The 16,738-nt window shown below is 43.7% G+C and overlaps 1 protein-coding gene across 1 annotated transcript in view; it reads right to left on the bottom strand.

Moving 5' to 3' along the window:
- The window catches only part of IL1R2 (interleukin 1 receptor type 2), a 76,248-nt gene that overhangs the window by 22,701 nt on the left and 36,809 nt on the right, over positions 1 to 16,738 (bottom strand). The window contains exon 7 of the mRNA XM_069204427.1: positions 15,225 to 15,360. Within this exon, the coding sequence (XP_069060528.1) occupies positions 15,225 to 15,360 (136 nt within the window). The remainder of the gene's footprint in view (positions 1 to 15,224; positions 15,361 to 16,738) is intronic.

The following is a 16,738-nucleotide window of genomic DNA, read 5'->3' as shown; positions in this document are numbered from 1 at the left end:
AGCCACACTTGATTCACAGCCTGTGCAGCTCGAAGATGACCCTCTGTGTGGCCCAGCGACGACGCATCACATTCACTTCAACGGAGCACGACTACGACACAGTGACCTGGAAAATACTGACACGTCGTGTCCTCAACGCACACGTTGCTCCATCAAAGGTATTGACCCAGTGTGGGTTTTGTATCCGGCCTACCGTCCATCATGGTCAGCCTGAACTTTGGATTTGAACTGATCCCTCACGATCTCGAGTAATCTTGTAACTGCTAGTGACTTCTAAGCACTATTTCTAATTTAATCTTTAAAAATTAATGTCTCAACTTGATTGACTGATTAGATTTTTGTTATTTTTGTCTTGTTTTACTCAGATAAATATTCTCTATTTTTCTAACTCTATGTGGAGTCATATTGTGGTGTTTTCTTTGTGGTACTCTGAATGTGTGTGTGTGTGTGTGTGTGTGTGTGTTGCACAAATACTTTACACCAGTGGTTTCCAACCATCGACTTCTGAGGACCCTCACTGAATCACTACTGGAAGCTGGGGACCCCCAAGCAATTTGTACGATTTAAATTTAAACATTAAAACAGTAATTCAGAAAAAATACACAAACAAGTACACAACAAACAAATTCTCGATTACTAAAGATATCATTTTTTATATTGATAAAATATGCAAAAATTGAAAATCTTTAATGGGAAGGTTGGCGCTGCAGCTTGACAGCTAACTTTTCAATGTTTGGTTTTATTTAGGAAAGCTGAATCCTCAGGTCAGAGTCTACATTTCCCAAGTAATTTCTGTTTTTATTTTTTGGGCACATTAGATCTGGAAAAGATTTTTCACACAAATATATGGTGGGGAATGAAAGTAAAACCAATAGGGCTTTCCATATCTCCATAACCTCTCTGTCACATGTAATTCACTTGTTGTATAGCACCTCTCATACCAGTGTAGGGTGTCAGAGCACTTTATAGGGGTCTACAAAGTGTGCGATTCACATGTCATCCCCACTGGCAGGCATTTTCTAAGAGTGCTTGGTCTAGAGAAGCACAAACTCAGGATTCAAAGCATAACAGTGATTAGCGTTGGCTTTAATAATAAGAATATATTTCTACTCAAGCAACACTTTTCTTTTAGCAGAATAAGGATATTGAAAGACTGGAGAAAATAACAAACTTTTTAATTTGTGCCATGCAGTTTGCATGCAGCTCTTTAATGGCAGTTCATCGCTCACTGTGCTAAATTAAGATTGTAACTTATGAACTGCAAAGTAACAAAAGAATCTTTGTGACAAAAGCACTAGCCCACCGTGCTATGCACGTAAAAATACTTTTATTTGCATGATACACGTTCTTTGCAGCAGGAATATTAACCATCTGTGCTACCTTAGATGAGTCAAAACTGCCACTGGACAAAACTCTCCAGCAAGTACATTAATCACCAGAGTTATCTTGACGCTTTTATTTTTGCCGAAAAGCTGCTGGTTGTACAAGGAACTTTGCAGTGCTCTTAAAACTTCTGCACAAATGAAGAAATAAAAATTTAAAAACACACAAGTATTTCTGTCTGGAGGCCTCTGCTGGATAAGGGCCGTCCCAGTCATGCGGACCCCCTGGGAATGTGTCACAGACTCCTGTGGGTCTGGTTATCACAGGCTGGGAACAGCTGCTTTACATATTGCCTCTTAAGTTAAACCTGACTGCTCTGTGCCATGCTACCAGAGGGTGAGCATAGGTTAATTTAAGAAGTTTAATTGACTTACCCTGACTAGGATTGTGGTCCCTACTTGGAAATGATGCATACCTCTGCCAACTAGAGACCTAATTTTTAACAGTCTTCCTATGTTGTTGGTCATTTACTGTGTATCAATCAGTTAACTATCTCTCAAGCTTTTATTGAACTAGGAGATAGACGTAGAACATTTTATATTATTGTGAGATTCCTCATAAACTAACATGCAGAAGAACCATTGTTACTGGTTACAATTTCACTATAGCTAAAGTGCGAAAAGTAATTCTTTGCTGTTTGGAGATTGATCCCCCCTGCTAAGCTCTTTTTGTTTTACTCTATCTGGCTTACGTTAGGAGAGGTCTCCTTTCTCTCACTGCAGGGACCAAAAGACCCACATGTATGGCAGTAAGGGCAGCACGCTATATCAGACTTTTAACAGGTTGTCTAAGGCTGGTGTCTTTAGCAGTACTACATGGATTTGAACCTTCACATACACAAGTCGCAGGGAAAGAGCCTATGAGATGTGGAACAGCACTACTAATATTGTCTACATTATACTATAATCTGTAAAGCAGAAATGGGCAGAAGGATACTAGCCGTCTCAGCAGCACAAGAGCTTGACAGCTACATGGAAGATGATGCAGGGGTGGGGTCTAGTGTCTACTGGAAATATTTGTCAGCACTGCTTTCTCTCTCTCCAATTGCAGATGAACCAGCATTTCTCTTCTGCAAGAAACACCTGGGTTGGAATGCTCTGACCACCATCTGAATGACATATATCTTGATAGTTTAATAATTGATTTGCCCAGAAATCGTTATCACTCGAAGCACCTTGTTCTAAAGTGAGAACCGTAACAGCATCCCCAAGATATTTCGCACTCAATGTGGGAGGAGGCAAGAGATTTTTCCACTATATCTTAATTCAGCCCCTTTTTCTAGTAATTCTATTCTACAGCTTGAGAAAGAGACGTCTTATGGTCCCCGCTATCCTTTCTAGTACCTATTTTCTTAGGGTCCATCAGAGATGGGAGCCAGTATGACACAACGTTAACATCCTAATTCCTTGGCTGGACCCCTACCCTCAGTGGTATACCTTAGAGTTCTTCCTCCCAACATCCTCTAAACCAACAGTGTTGTTTTCCTGAGGGTGACAAACTTTTGATGAGCATTTCAAAGAACAGTACCAACTAACAACTGACCAACCTTTAAACTAATAAGCCTCTTCATCCAATTTTACAAACCACTAAAAATCACTTCGACATCACTTAAAGCCACTTAAATGGTAGACCTAAGCAATGCAGAAAAAAATGAATGCCCATAACACAGCCTAACTTGAAATTCCACCTAGCTTCTTCAGGCTCTCTGAGCTAGACACAGCTTGCAAGATAGCAGCTGAGAGCTCTGTTGGCAGGCAGCCCGTTGCACAACACTCCCTAAATATTTTTTTTTATTTTTTTATTTTTTGGGGCGGTTGAATCTAAAGTTCCACAACAAGTTTCAGGTTGTAACCAACTAAAAAGAATAGGGTTAGCTTGTGGGAAAAAATAAGGAACATTCTTGGCATCATTCATTTGTACATAAAATAAAAAGCTGGTGAAAACAAAACTATACACCCCTATCCACATATATGCCCATCAACCCAGCTATGTTTATAAAGTGTCATAACACAATGCCATATTCACATGAAATGCTGTTGTATGTATGTCTGTTAGTCATCCACTGTGCAACTTCGACACTATATTGCACACTTGGCTCAATGAATTGGGCATTTTAAAAAGAGTGCTATAAAGTTGGCCTCTGTACAAAAAAACATTTGGCAAAGCAAATAGGTCTCACCTTTCAGACCAATTGGCTTTGCCAATGGTTTTAGCCATGCTGGATAATGTCACGATGCTGTGCAGGATAGCTAAAGAAGAAACAATGATAGGATGCTGCTATGTCGTTTTGTAGGTGAGAGCACCAGACTTGTGCCCCCCTACAAAAAGACAGAGGCCTTTTTCCTTTTTGTTTTCTAAGTTTGATTTGTAAAAAAAAAAAGTAGTGCAAGAGAGAGATGGGTGGGAGCTGGTTAAAGCAATACGGGTTGGAGAAGCAACATGGAGGGTGGTGAAGTGGCGTAAACAACTTCAAAGATGTGGGGAGGAAGTGACACAGATGGCTAGCGGGGGGTTCAGAGTCATGAGAGAGACAGCAAAGCAGTGCATGGTGGGTGGGAGAAGAAAAGTATACAGGTGAGAGAGAGCAGCGTGAAACTGGGCTGAAGAAGCACACGGGGGGATTGTAACTCAGTGGAACACTTGGGTGAGCACATCGTGGAGGAGGGCAGCAGAGAAGCACTGCCCTGTTCTGCTCTAAGGTCCACACTTGAATGGATGCACTGGGTACAGACGTGGTTAGTACACCCCATTACAAATAATGTGCTTCCATCAGGGCAGCTGGGAACTCATGTCTGCCCTCAGGGTAGTAAATTACAGTGCAGGCAGTAATTGCCCTGGTTTTAAAAGGGGCACATAGATCCCTCACTCCATCCTCCTGCTGAGGCACATCTGGGGGACATGGTAATCCATTTCCCATATTGCAAGGGTCACCCTCAGGGTGCACGGTCTGGGCGCCATCTCTTTGTGAGCCTCCTGGCTGTCTCTTTTCCTTTGTCCCCATGTTTTTAATATGATGCAGGTGCAGAGGCAAAGTGTTTCTTTTTTTAGGATAGGGCCATCCCCTCATGTTAATGAGAGGGTGGCCCCATTTTAATTGCTCTACTGCTATATGTGTACTGGTGTGATCTGCATCACACAAAGGCCTGCAGAAGCACCTAGGCCAGGAGAGAAGAATGAGCACATTTTCCTGTTGTACCCCATGGGACCCAACACAATGTGGCCACAGCAGTTCCTGCTGTTCTACTTCTGTTGGGAAGATGTCTCCATTACAGCTGTTTAGTCATGACCTGTTGTGCACACTTAGGTGGTCATTCTGACCCTGGCGGTCTTTGACCGCCAGGGCGGAGGACCGCGGGAGCACCGCCGACAGGCCGGCGGTGCTCCAATGGGGATTCCGACCGCGGCGGTAAAGCCGCGGTCGGACCGGCACCACTGGCGGGCTCCCGCCAGTGTACCGCCGCCCCATTGAATCCTCCACGGCGGCGCAGCTTGCTGCACCGCCGCCGGGATTCCAACCCCCCCTACCGCCATCCAGATCCCGGCGGTTCGACCGCCGGGATCCGGATGGCGGTAGGGGGGGTCGCGGGGCCCCTGGGGGCCCCTGCAGTGCCCATGCCACTGGCATGGGCATTGCAGGGGCCCCCGTAAGAGGGCCCCTACATGTATTTCACTGTCTGCTGCGCAGACAGTGAAATACGCGACGGGTGCAACTGCACCCGTCGCACAGCTTCCACTCCGCCGGCTCGGTTCCGAGCCGGCTTCATCGTGGAAGCCTCTTTCCCGCTGGGCTGGCGGGCGGTCTGAAGGCGACCGCCCGCCAGCCCAGCGGGAAAGTCAGAATTACCGCGGCGGTCTTTCGACCGCGGAACGGTAATCTGACGGCGGGACTTTGGCGGGCGGCCTCCGCCGCCCGCCAAGGTCAGAATGAGGGCCTTAATCTTCTGTGTTGATTGCCAAACAGAAATTCAACCCTGCCAAGTTTGCCAGGTCGAGGAGTGACCACCTGCTTCATCTTAGGTTTTTTCTTTGCATTCTGCAAAGTTTAGTCTATATATGACACACATAAACAGGCACATTACCAGATATACTATTTCATATGGGTTCAAACCAGTGGCCAATATTATTCACACAACTCTTCGCCAAGTGCCTTCACCAATTGAGTAACCTAGTAGCACTGGGTAAACTCACATCAGTTGCAACGCTTTAGCATCCTACATCACGAAGCAGGTAGCTACACTAAAAAACAACACATTTTTATTCTACGCCTTTGATTCATGGTCAAAGCAGTACCTAGATCCAGGGGCCTACAATTAATACTGCACTGTAATGTTTAGACTTGGTGGAGTCATTATCTCCTTCAGGAATTGAGGAGTGACATCATGACTATATTAGCCTAAGGAAGCAGTCAGTTACAGTGCTGTGAGGACTAACTGACACAAGTGTTTGGACTGTGTCTAACTGGCAAACCGTCCACCCTTAAGCCGATCGTGACACCATAAAGATGCAGTGTCACTCTACGTCCCAACCTCGGGCCTGTCATCTACATCAGGTCTGTGAGGTCACAATGGTGACATTGTGAATGATAGATGCACAGGTGAGACCCATTCAAATTCGGTCCTAAGCCCTGAAGTCCTGGACCCGGGCGAGAAATCACAAGCTCACCTTTGAGAGAGTTAACACTTACCCTGTTGCAAAAAGCTTCAAATGGTAACTTGAACACAGGAATCTACTCTACCAGACAAGCAAATTAGGATGTGACCCAACAGCAAATATATTTGGAATGTTGTTCAGGCCCATACATACCTCTATAAATACTCTCCTGTTGCTTCCTGCTATGTCATTTTAGACTGCTTTTCGCCCCATTTAACCCCATTAATGCAACATGATGCATGGGCACATGGCCACAGTGTAGAGCAAACTTCTTGAACAAGAGTTAGCGTCACCTGAAAAGAGAAGTCAGACGAGGCCATGGGAGCCTTGTGATTTAGTCAGATGCAACAGAGCCTTCAATTGAAAGCCACAAAACTGATCCTGTTCAGGTGAGGGTGTTGCAGATCCCTGAGCTGATGCAACTTGGTGGGCTGGAGCGATGGGGCCTATTCTTCAATGGTTTGTACAGCAGCCAGCTTTATTGGTAGCTCTTGTTTCTGAAGCAGAAGTCGAGAGATCTGAGCCAAGCTCAGGAAGGTGAGGCTGAGGAAAAGGTGAATTATTTTTTCAATTGTTTTAAAATTGTTTTTACTCCAATTTTGATCTGATACCCTCTTTTTGTACCATGGAATGGAGCCATAACCCTTATCACCATCATGCTCAGAACACATCTTCAAGCCATCTAGATGGGTGTTTGCCACCTCAATGACACATTCACATCAAGATATACTCATACTTCGCATTGCACCATTAATGCAATTTAGACCAAACTCTTGACTTCTTCATGCATTCAGCCTAACACCAAGTAATATATTTGGCTAAGCATGTGCAACCACAACAGCACATCCGTAAACTCATACCAATATGAATCTCAACCACGTAAAAGAAGGTAACTTAAACTTACCACACAGGTATAGCTTTGCATCAAGCCCAAATGATCGGAAAAGATGCAGAGAAACATAGTACCACTTGAACCAAGCTCTTGACAACCATGCACCATGGCAGAATAAAACAAGTATCTATGTCCTTTGAATGCATGTCATGCTTCATAAAAAAATCCTCAACAGGATCTAGCCAACCGCAATTGCATAGAAATTGAAATATAACCCATCACTAGACAATACCCCAGACCACGTATTTTCAAAGTAGGTCCTGGAGGGCAGGATCTGCACCAGATTTGCAGGTTAACCAATGAATATATAAATTAGTTCCTTTGAGAATTAATGTATGCACATTTATTAAATGTAGATTGTCTGAGAATCACACATAGATCCATCTTGAATCTGTAATTTATATGAGTCAAAGGCTTATAATCATGGACGTCATTTAAGGATCGCCAGAGGTCGCAAGTGGAACCCTTGGCTTAGCCCTTGATACTCCTGGCACTGCTCTTGCGACCCCTGGCCTCAAGGGTCGCAAAGCCAGTATGAATCACAGAAGCATTTCACATTTTGGTATCAGTGTACATTCCCTTCATGGCCTTGCAGGCCCCAGGCTTCCCTAAACACTCTGGGACATATTTCAGAAAAGTGGCGGTGCACCCAGTGCAGTGCCACTTTCCTTGCACCCGTTAGTGCCCCTTACCACCATCATGTGTGCATCATATCTAAAATACGGCACACCATGGTGCTGCGTAGGGGGCAATAGTGTCATCGTTTTTGATGCCATTGATGTACTGTTCAGGGTTAGAGCCAAAATGTTGGCGCTAACCCTAACAGTTCATAGGGGCATATTGTAACCAATGGTGTGCCCCTTTTTAACGCCCACTCTGAGCAGTCGTTAAAAATGCCAATAAAAATGGCGCAAAGGAATCTTTGAGATTTCTTTGCACCATTTTTCGGCCCCTCCTAACGGGGGAATGCCCCCCTTGCATACATTATGCCTGGTGTGGCGATTTTGGCCTTGTTGGACCACATTAGCATAAACAAATTACACTAATATGGCGCAAGGAGGCACTAGGGCCTCTTAAATCTGGTCCCTGTATGTTTGCCTCACAGGCTAGGGATTTTGATATTTTCTTGACCTTTCTCTAGTGAAAAAGAAAGGAGTTAGAAGGAGTTAGGTCTTCAGCGGGCGTTCATTGTTTTCCCTGTTCAGCTGGGCCCATATGCAATTGTGGGCCTGTGAGCTGCCGTTTAAGAATGCAACATTTTTTTCAACCTGCAAACTGTTACAGCTTTGAAGATGTTAACAGTGAATACTTTGGTTTTACCTTTTTCATTTACCCTAGTGTTCCTGTATGTTGCTTCTGCAGCACTAGATGAAGCCAAGTATTTTCTTTGCTTATTTGCATAATTTCCATATTTTCCATTTTTCATGTGTGAGGCTTTAATGCCTTCTATACCAGGTGATCCACATTATCAGGAAACTGAAGACCAAATTATGCAATGCTGTTAGGTACATTATGTGGCAAGAAAAGCAAAATATGCATCATTATGTGTACACGTTCTATGGTAGTGTTATTACTCTATTTTGAAATTGTAATATATGTCAGTACTGGCCTTGACCCCTGAACAGAGAATTCTACAAATGAAAGCTTGGCAATTAACTAGTTCTCAAATGTCTGGCATTTTGTGCCACCATGTGTTGCACATTAACTTTGGATCAATGAAAATAGAATTTTTCTTTAATCAGCGGATTGCAGAATATGTGACAAGTGTTGTACACCATAATTGTGTGGAAAATGCAGCATCTACAGAATCATACAGTTTCAGTGACCCTGCTATATGCTGGACTTTGAGTAACACTTCTCATCACTAGCAGTGTGAGAGGCTCTGAACAACTTCACGATTGTTTCTAAAACGCCAGCTTTATGAACTGTTATGCCGGCAAGGTTTTTAATAAAAGTAAAATGGGAAGAAAACCACGGTCGCGCAACAAGAAACTTTCCAAGTGCCTTGAGCAGCCTCTGCTGCCACGCACTCAATATTCTTTGCAGACAGAATAAGAACAATGCTCATTGTGCCCAGAACCTCAAAGCGGTAAGGACAGGTCTGAGCCACAGTGAGCAAAACACTCTTGATAGCCATAAATTCCTTCCAGATGCCTCACCTATCTTAATTTTTTATTCTAAGTTCCTACAATAATATTTTTTAAGTTTCTAGCATTTTATTGAGAGTTCAAATCAGCATAGATCCTTAAGCAATATTTCATTGTAATTGCATTTGCATAGAGTTTCGTATACCCGTTGAGGAGTGAAGCACATTAGTGGATAGATAGATACAATGCATTGTGGGACAATTCAATTGAAAGAGTTGTTGATTGCAATGTGGATATTTTGGGAAGTGTTTTGGTGGTCTACAGGTGTGGCCAAAATGGTGGTTTCTTAGTGGTGTGTGAAACACAGGGTCAAAGGTGTGGTGATGTCACTTCCCATTGTCAGGGTCAAAAGTGGCATCACTTCGTGTGATATCACAGGTCTCAAAGGCCACATGATGTCACTTCCGCTACCCATGGATTTTCTATGAATCGACATTCATGCCTATCATTACAGTGCGCTATTTCTGAGAAGCAGCAGGATGGTATTTCGGCTCCCTAAAACAGAAGAGACAACTGTCTATGTTTTGTTTCTTTGGTGTACTAGGACAACGTTTCCTAATGTGTGTGTTTACATCATGGAATGCTTGATGATCCTAAGCTGTGGCAGTCTCAACCACTCTTGTGCCAACGCCAATAAAAAATGAAAGAAGACAGCTTGTCTGATGGCTTCATTATTCTAAGGGTGAAAGTAATTGAAGATAAATCTATATGCTCTTTTAGGTAGTTTTTGAAAATTGTGGGCATGGCCCGGGCCATGGCTGCGGTTGCAATTGTTTGCTTATGGAAGATGCATTTCAGAAGCTCATTTGTAAACTTGATAACCACAAAACTAAGTAAGCTTTTGACATCAACTTCCTACTCATAGCAACTTCACGTTTTAACTTCCCCAGAAACCCCAGCCAGCAATGAGTCATAAAATGGCAGTGAGGTGTCTGCACACTTGGGTTTCTCTTTTACGTGAACAACTGTCACTTATGATGCTCACTTAAGATGCTGGTGATGTTACTGGAACACGGCCTCAACTGCCATAAAAGATTCCCTGACTTTGGTGTCAGGAGTGAGACTTCTTGAGTCAGAGTTTTCTGGTACAAGACATTGTACAACCTCTGGTATGGATGCATGCACTGGTCGTCGAAGTTAAACTTAGAAAGATACATTCTGATAGAATATCAGCCTCATCTAGACCATTACAATCCCCACCTATCTTAACACATTGACACTGTCGGGAACCCATCTTTACACTTGCTTATCCAGGTACTTGTCTGCCCTCAGTCTGCCCCAGGCATTCGCTACTGGCCCATACACATAAAAGCCTAATGCGATATTGTGGTCTGTAATCTGAGAAACAGAATTTTTGACTTTGTTGAACTGCCAGTGTCATGCTCCAGGAATGGAGTTTGCCTCTAAACCACGTCATTCAAATGGCATTGCTTTTTTCATTGGTCTACCACTGGTACAAGCTATGTCATGACTGAATCATTTCATCACTTAATAATATACAAACAGCTTGATTTAGAGCTTGGTGATAATGGAAAATGCTCCAATTGCAAGTGGGAATGTTGAATCCAGAGGAGAAGGCACAGGTGCAGTTTCCTCCACCATAGGAATAATAAGTTGCAGCCTTTGTTGACTCCTGTTCAGACTAAACAGGCCACAACTATTTTAACTCCCAAGCATCTGGGAAGTTATTGAAGTATGAAATTACTATATGATGTGTGCATGCGTACACACTTAAGAAAACAACACCTCAGTTATTGGCTCAGAGCCTCAATTTAGGTGACAGTTTTTTTTTGGGCATTATTACTGCACCTGTTGGGCCACCAGTAGCTGCACAGGGGCCTGAAACTGTCAGCCCAGCCCATTCCACCTCAAGGCCATTGCCCCAATGGTGACACCATTCCTGTGGAAATGTGACAATGTACTTTTGTGGGGTGATGGGCGGATCAGTGGGAGTGAGGTGGTGCACAGTTGAGTGCTTGATGCAGGGGTAGCAAAAAAACGATGGATGTAGGCCCAGATCACTGTACTGGGGGTGAATGTTTGACAATGTTCAGCATTCCGTCCATCACTTGTTGTTTTTGCTTTGTTGCCCTAAGTGGGAAGGGTATGCCCAGACGTGGGTCCCGTGCTTCCCATGCCACTGGATTCAAGCTAGCCTGGCTGATGAAGGGTGAAACCCCGAAACCGGTCCCAGGATGCCTGTTTCCAGTCCAGGGAAGATCTGGCCTAGCAGTTCGGGCTGGACTGTTCCCATGGGGAACAGGGTCAAGACTGATTTGCATATGGCTGGGTCCAAACTGGAATGGCATGGGGAGCAAAAAAACGATGGATATAGGCCCAGATCACTGTACTGGGGGTGAATGTTTGACAATGTTCAGCATTCCGTCCATCATACCGCTGCTATCGATAGTTTGTGTCTTGGCTTTGTGTGAGGGAATCACGCACTCCTGATTCCCAGGGCAGACATGTTCTGAGTATGAGGGAAGAAGTAATTCTGTGCCCTTGTGTTACTGTGGGATCCGGATTGAGGGCCAGATGTAGCAAGGCTTTTGCGCCTCGCAAATGGCGAAAAACACCATTTGCGAGGCGCAAAAGCCCTCACGTGATGCAGTAACGCATTTTGCGAGTCGGAACCGACTCGCAAAATGCGTTTCCGACTCGCAAATAGGAAGGGGTGTTCCCTTCCTATTTGCGACTCGCAACGCGATGGAAGTTGATTTGCGACCGCGAAAGCGGTCGCAAATCAACTCGCAGTTACCATCCACTTGAAGTGGATGGTAACTCATTCGCAAACGGGAAGGGGTCCCCATGGGACCCCTTTCCCTTTGTGAATGATCACAAAAATATTTTTTCAGAGCAGGTAGTGTTCCTATGGACCACTGCCTGCTCTGAAAAAAAACGAAACAAAAGGTTTCGGTATTTTTTTCCAAGTGCAGCTCGTTTTCCTTTAAGGAAAACGGGCTGCAGATGGAAAAAAAAAAAACTGCTTTATTGAAAAGCAGTCACGGACATGGTGGTCTGCTGTCTCCAGCAGGCCACCATCCCCGTGAGTGCCCAGACTCGCAATGGGGTCGCAAACTGCGACCCACCTCATTAATATTAATGAGGTGGGTCTTTGCGACCCCATTGCAAGTCGCAGAAGGTGTCTGAGACACCTTTCTGCATAGCAAATTGCGAGTTGCAATTTGTGAGTCGCTAGGACTCATAAATTACAAGTCGCAATTTGCAACGTACCTACATCTGGACCTTAGTCCCTGGCCAGATGGTATAGGAATGAAAAATCTGTGTTACTACTACACCAATTTCCATATGTAAACCTTAATTCCAGACATATTATTGAGTATATGCTCCTCAGGGGTGACTTCTCTACTATGGCGGAGAAGCATCGCCCCCCTGCCAGCAGCAGCAGCTACAAAACCTTTAAAAGTAAAACGATAAAAAACAATTCTTATTATTGTTTTATTTTCAAAGGGGCAGGGCCATGGGTGATGACAGGGACTGAGGGGGAATGGTGTTCACTCCCCTTAGTGCACGTGTGTTTGGCCGGCTGTCTCAGCACTGAGCTCTCTCCAACCCAGCACTGTGTTGCCAGGTTGGAGACAGCAAGCCCAGGCTCCCAGTTGGCTAGGGAGCGCAAAGTCAGGGTGCTCAGGCCAATCATGACAGTGCTCTCATGCTGCCAGCAGCATTAGGATTGGCCGCAGGGCGGTGCAGGGGGAACAGGTACATTTAAAAAAATCATTATTATTATTTATTTGTTTTGTTCATCCTCCCCCGCCCCACCCCTCCACTTTGCCAAGATGCAACTGATGCACCTCTTGATTTTAGCAAGTCACTATGTGCCTATATTTACATAGTATGACAACACCTGGAAAAACTGAGTGGAGTAACAATGCACCAGTTACAATGCCATTACCCATATTTTTACTTGTGAAGAGTAAACCACAATGATGAACTTTTCTGTGTCTCTGGAGATTCTAGTCAGGCATGGCCTCTGCTGCATTGGTTCTTCATCTCGGTTTAGTTTCATTTTTGCTTTTTCAGACTTTTAACATTCCATCACCAAATTTGATTGTGGCTTGGCAAACGAGAAAACTACAAAATGACAAAAAGAGCCTGCAAAGCAGCAGCGGCCTGTCCATATGGGCTGAGGGGCCACACAACCTACCTTTTTCCCTGCAAAAAGGGTGTCTGTCAAGCTGAACAAAGGTCAGCCTGACAGACACTCTTCTTATTCAAATCAGGAAGCCAGGAGCTAGAAATGTGTGAAATTCTCTAAATATGCATGTCCCTGGCTGCCTGAGCTGAACTTTGCCAGGCTGAGTATTTTACAGCTCTGTGGGTGTGACCTCATGAGCCTTGCAAAAATGCCTTGAGGACCCCCACCCCTTTAAGATGAGGGGGAGCATCACTAATTTCTTTGGACCTGGATGCTTCAGTTTTAAGCCCTGAAGTGCCCAGGACTGAGTGTCAATCAGTGACACCTTGCGGCTGAGTGGAGTCATCAGTCTCACTAACCCCATCCCACTCTGTGACGAGTGATGGACTGTTGCCTTCCCTCATTGGCTGACCTGAGGTCAGCCAATGGGGGTAAACAGCAGTCCTAACCCTCCTGGGACTTGCAGGCTTAAACAGCAGTCCTAACCCTCCTGGGACTTGCGGGCTTTCTCTCACTACCATGAAGGTAAGTTTTATGTGTTTTTTATGATTGGTGCGTACATGTGTGTATGTATGAATGTCTGTGTATTAGCTAGTGGGTATTGTGAATGGGTGTGTGCGCATGTGTGAATGCATCTGTTTGAGTGAGCGTGTATGTATACATGTGTGCCCCTCCCCCACCCCACCTTCCCGGGAAAGAAATTACCGACGGCCTCTTCTACAAAGCATGTCTACTTAGAAAATGAGTAATAAAACTGTGATTTATCTGATATATTGCAGCCTCCTGGGCCAGTTCTTCCACTGGTGGGATCTTTATGTGTGCAGTGGTCCTTCATCAGCACAGAAGATTGGAGTTCACTAATTCACAAAAACAGTTGGTCACTGTTAATACCAGAAATATCTACAGCTAAAATATAATGAACCATACTGCTACTTTGTAGCAAAATGTTACACGTTATTTCCTATTGGAGGGTTAACGGATGATCTGAAGGCTAAAAAATCAAGGAAATTTGAGGAAAAGTAGTTTAAAAAAAAAAACTCTAAACATACTGAAATTAAAAAGTAAACTGAAATTAATATTAATACAGAAGTATGCAAGCTTGTCGTTTAGAGCAACACACCGGTGATGGCATTCAGAAATGACAAGTCGAGTTACTAACAAGCAGATTTATAATAGCTTTGGAAGAAAAATGGCATAAAATATTACATCAAATTGTAGTCCCATTTTACACATTCTTTTCCCTCAGTCATGGTGAACATGGAGTTCCCTGTGAGTTGAGATGACGCCACAAACAGGTGGAGACTGAATTTATAGCACAGCAAGTTGGAGAGTGTATGTTAATGGATGAATGAGAAATGAGAACACTAACTGTTGGGCCACTACTTTGGCGGTTTGAAAAGAATGATTTTTTTGTGGGTGCTTTGATGGTAGCTTGGGAGGCAAAAGTAGCATCCTTGGAGATGCTTCATTTTCCGATGCAGTGGAAGAGATAATTGTCGCAATTTTGAAGAAGTGCTGTAGCTGTTCCTCTTTGGTAATTCAAATTAAATGTGTGTGAAATATGTGCCATTGTTGAGATATTTGCATTTGCTCTATTAAACAATGGAAGCTGGCGGTGACTGCAATCAGGTCTTAACCATGAGTGCGCAGCAATAATAATCCTCAGCCTTCTGCCAATCCACTACGGCGCGCCATTGCATTCTATTGAGATGGATGCAAATCTGAATAGGTTTGCTTGGACCTGCTTCGGCTTGGATCCAATCCTTTCTCTCAAAACATAGCCAAAAATAACAATAATTACAGTTAACTCACGCTTATATTCAGTGTCATGTTCAGGGGTCACCTCTTTTCTGCTTTTATTTCAGTATCTAACACCATGGCTCCATTTATCAATGGTATGTCACATTTCACTTTATCGCAGATTACACCAGAATATACTTCTATCTTGATAATAGTGCTAACCTTACTTCCTGATTTGGGTCCAAATACTTACACAAATTGTCCCTCTTTAACGCGGCCATCTTGGAAGAACTCATCAATATATGAGTTGTTTGCCAGCCACCAAACCACTGTTAGTGAGTTGCTCCCATATCCAGTGAACACTTTGCATGGGATGATTAACCTTGAGCCTGTTGATGAAATGAGTATATGTTATGCCTGTGCGTGTTTTTTCACCCTTATGAAGGAGTTACTAACACTCAAAATTAAACCAAATTTTTCTCCAAAGAACTCTGTCATTTCAAGAGGCTGTAAATTTTGAGCCAGAATTTAGTGGCACTCTAGAGCATATAAAGGATCGATCATCAACGCAGTTATACAGAGAGCTGGAAATACATTGCAGCATTATTGAGTGTAGCAGAAACATATCCTCTTTGCGGAAATGTAGCAAAAAAGCATTTTAAATGACAATAAAGTACTGGGGAACCATCTTCAGTTAAGCACTGAAAAGGACAAGTGAGACTCATTCCTGATATAGCAACATCATGCAAGTTACGTAAGGTAAATTCATGTATCTACTCTCAGACGCCCACTGCACGATACCCATACTCAGGTGCAGAAAGACCCCCCTCAAGTTTTAATGAGTATACCCACGCTTCCAACTTGAGCAATTTCATTCACATACCTCATAAACACTCATAGAGCGCAACAGGCAACATATTTCAAAGCATAGCATTGTATGCTGATTAGTGCTGGCTCAACTGAATGACACGTTGTCAACAATGCTGCTAACATTACCACCCAGAAACCTTGGCACATTCTTCATCATGGAAACATGGCACACCCCCACTTCCACATACATCCTAAATGTTCTTGTCCCATCAATATGTATCCTGCAGGACACTGATAGCACACACAAAACCAGAGATTGCCTTCCAGTTCTCCTATAATCCCTTGGGTCATGGTCCTCAGCAACCCATCACCTCCTCTTCATGAAGATCCTCCTATGGCATATGTCCATGTCCAAAGCTTCCACCTACCACCTGACTGTATGTTCTTTAAAACTAACAGAGCATTCACAGAAGAAGTCACAGGCCTCACCTCTACCGCCTTATCCATTATTCCAAAAACATGTTTCTAATTGTCGTCACCTTTCCCAGAGTAATTGCCACAAGTAGATAAAAGAAGGATTCCTTTACACCCAAAGAACCCCCATCCTCAAATAACACACCATAAGACATACTTACAAGAAAGGTAGCATCCTGAACGTGGTCCTCAACTCCATGCCACCCCTCGCCTACCATCTGCGTAGTTCTTGACTGGTTTTTGCATTGGCCACACACACACAAACACACCCTAATCAATCGCAGTTGGTGATCTAAATTATGATATGGTTCCTTCATAAACACACATATAAACTCACTTGAGCAAGAAAATACTACTTTAGCAGATACATAAAACACCACAACAAATATCACCATGCTCCTAGATGTCTTGCACACTACTCAAAACCACAACATCAAAACCCATGCCCCACTAAAATTGCGATCTACAAGGCAAAGGCTCTCC

Source organism: Pleurodeles waltl, chromosome 8 (assembly GCF_031143425.1).
Source record: "Pleurodeles waltl isolate 20211129_DDA chromosome 8, aPleWal1.hap1.20221129, whole genome shotgun sequence".
NCBI lineage: Eukaryota > Metazoa > Chordata > Amphibia > Caudata > Salamandridae > Pleurodeles > Pleurodeles waltl.
Note: the sequence above shows the minus strand (reverse complement) of the source record. Positions and strands in the feature narration are given on the sequence as shown.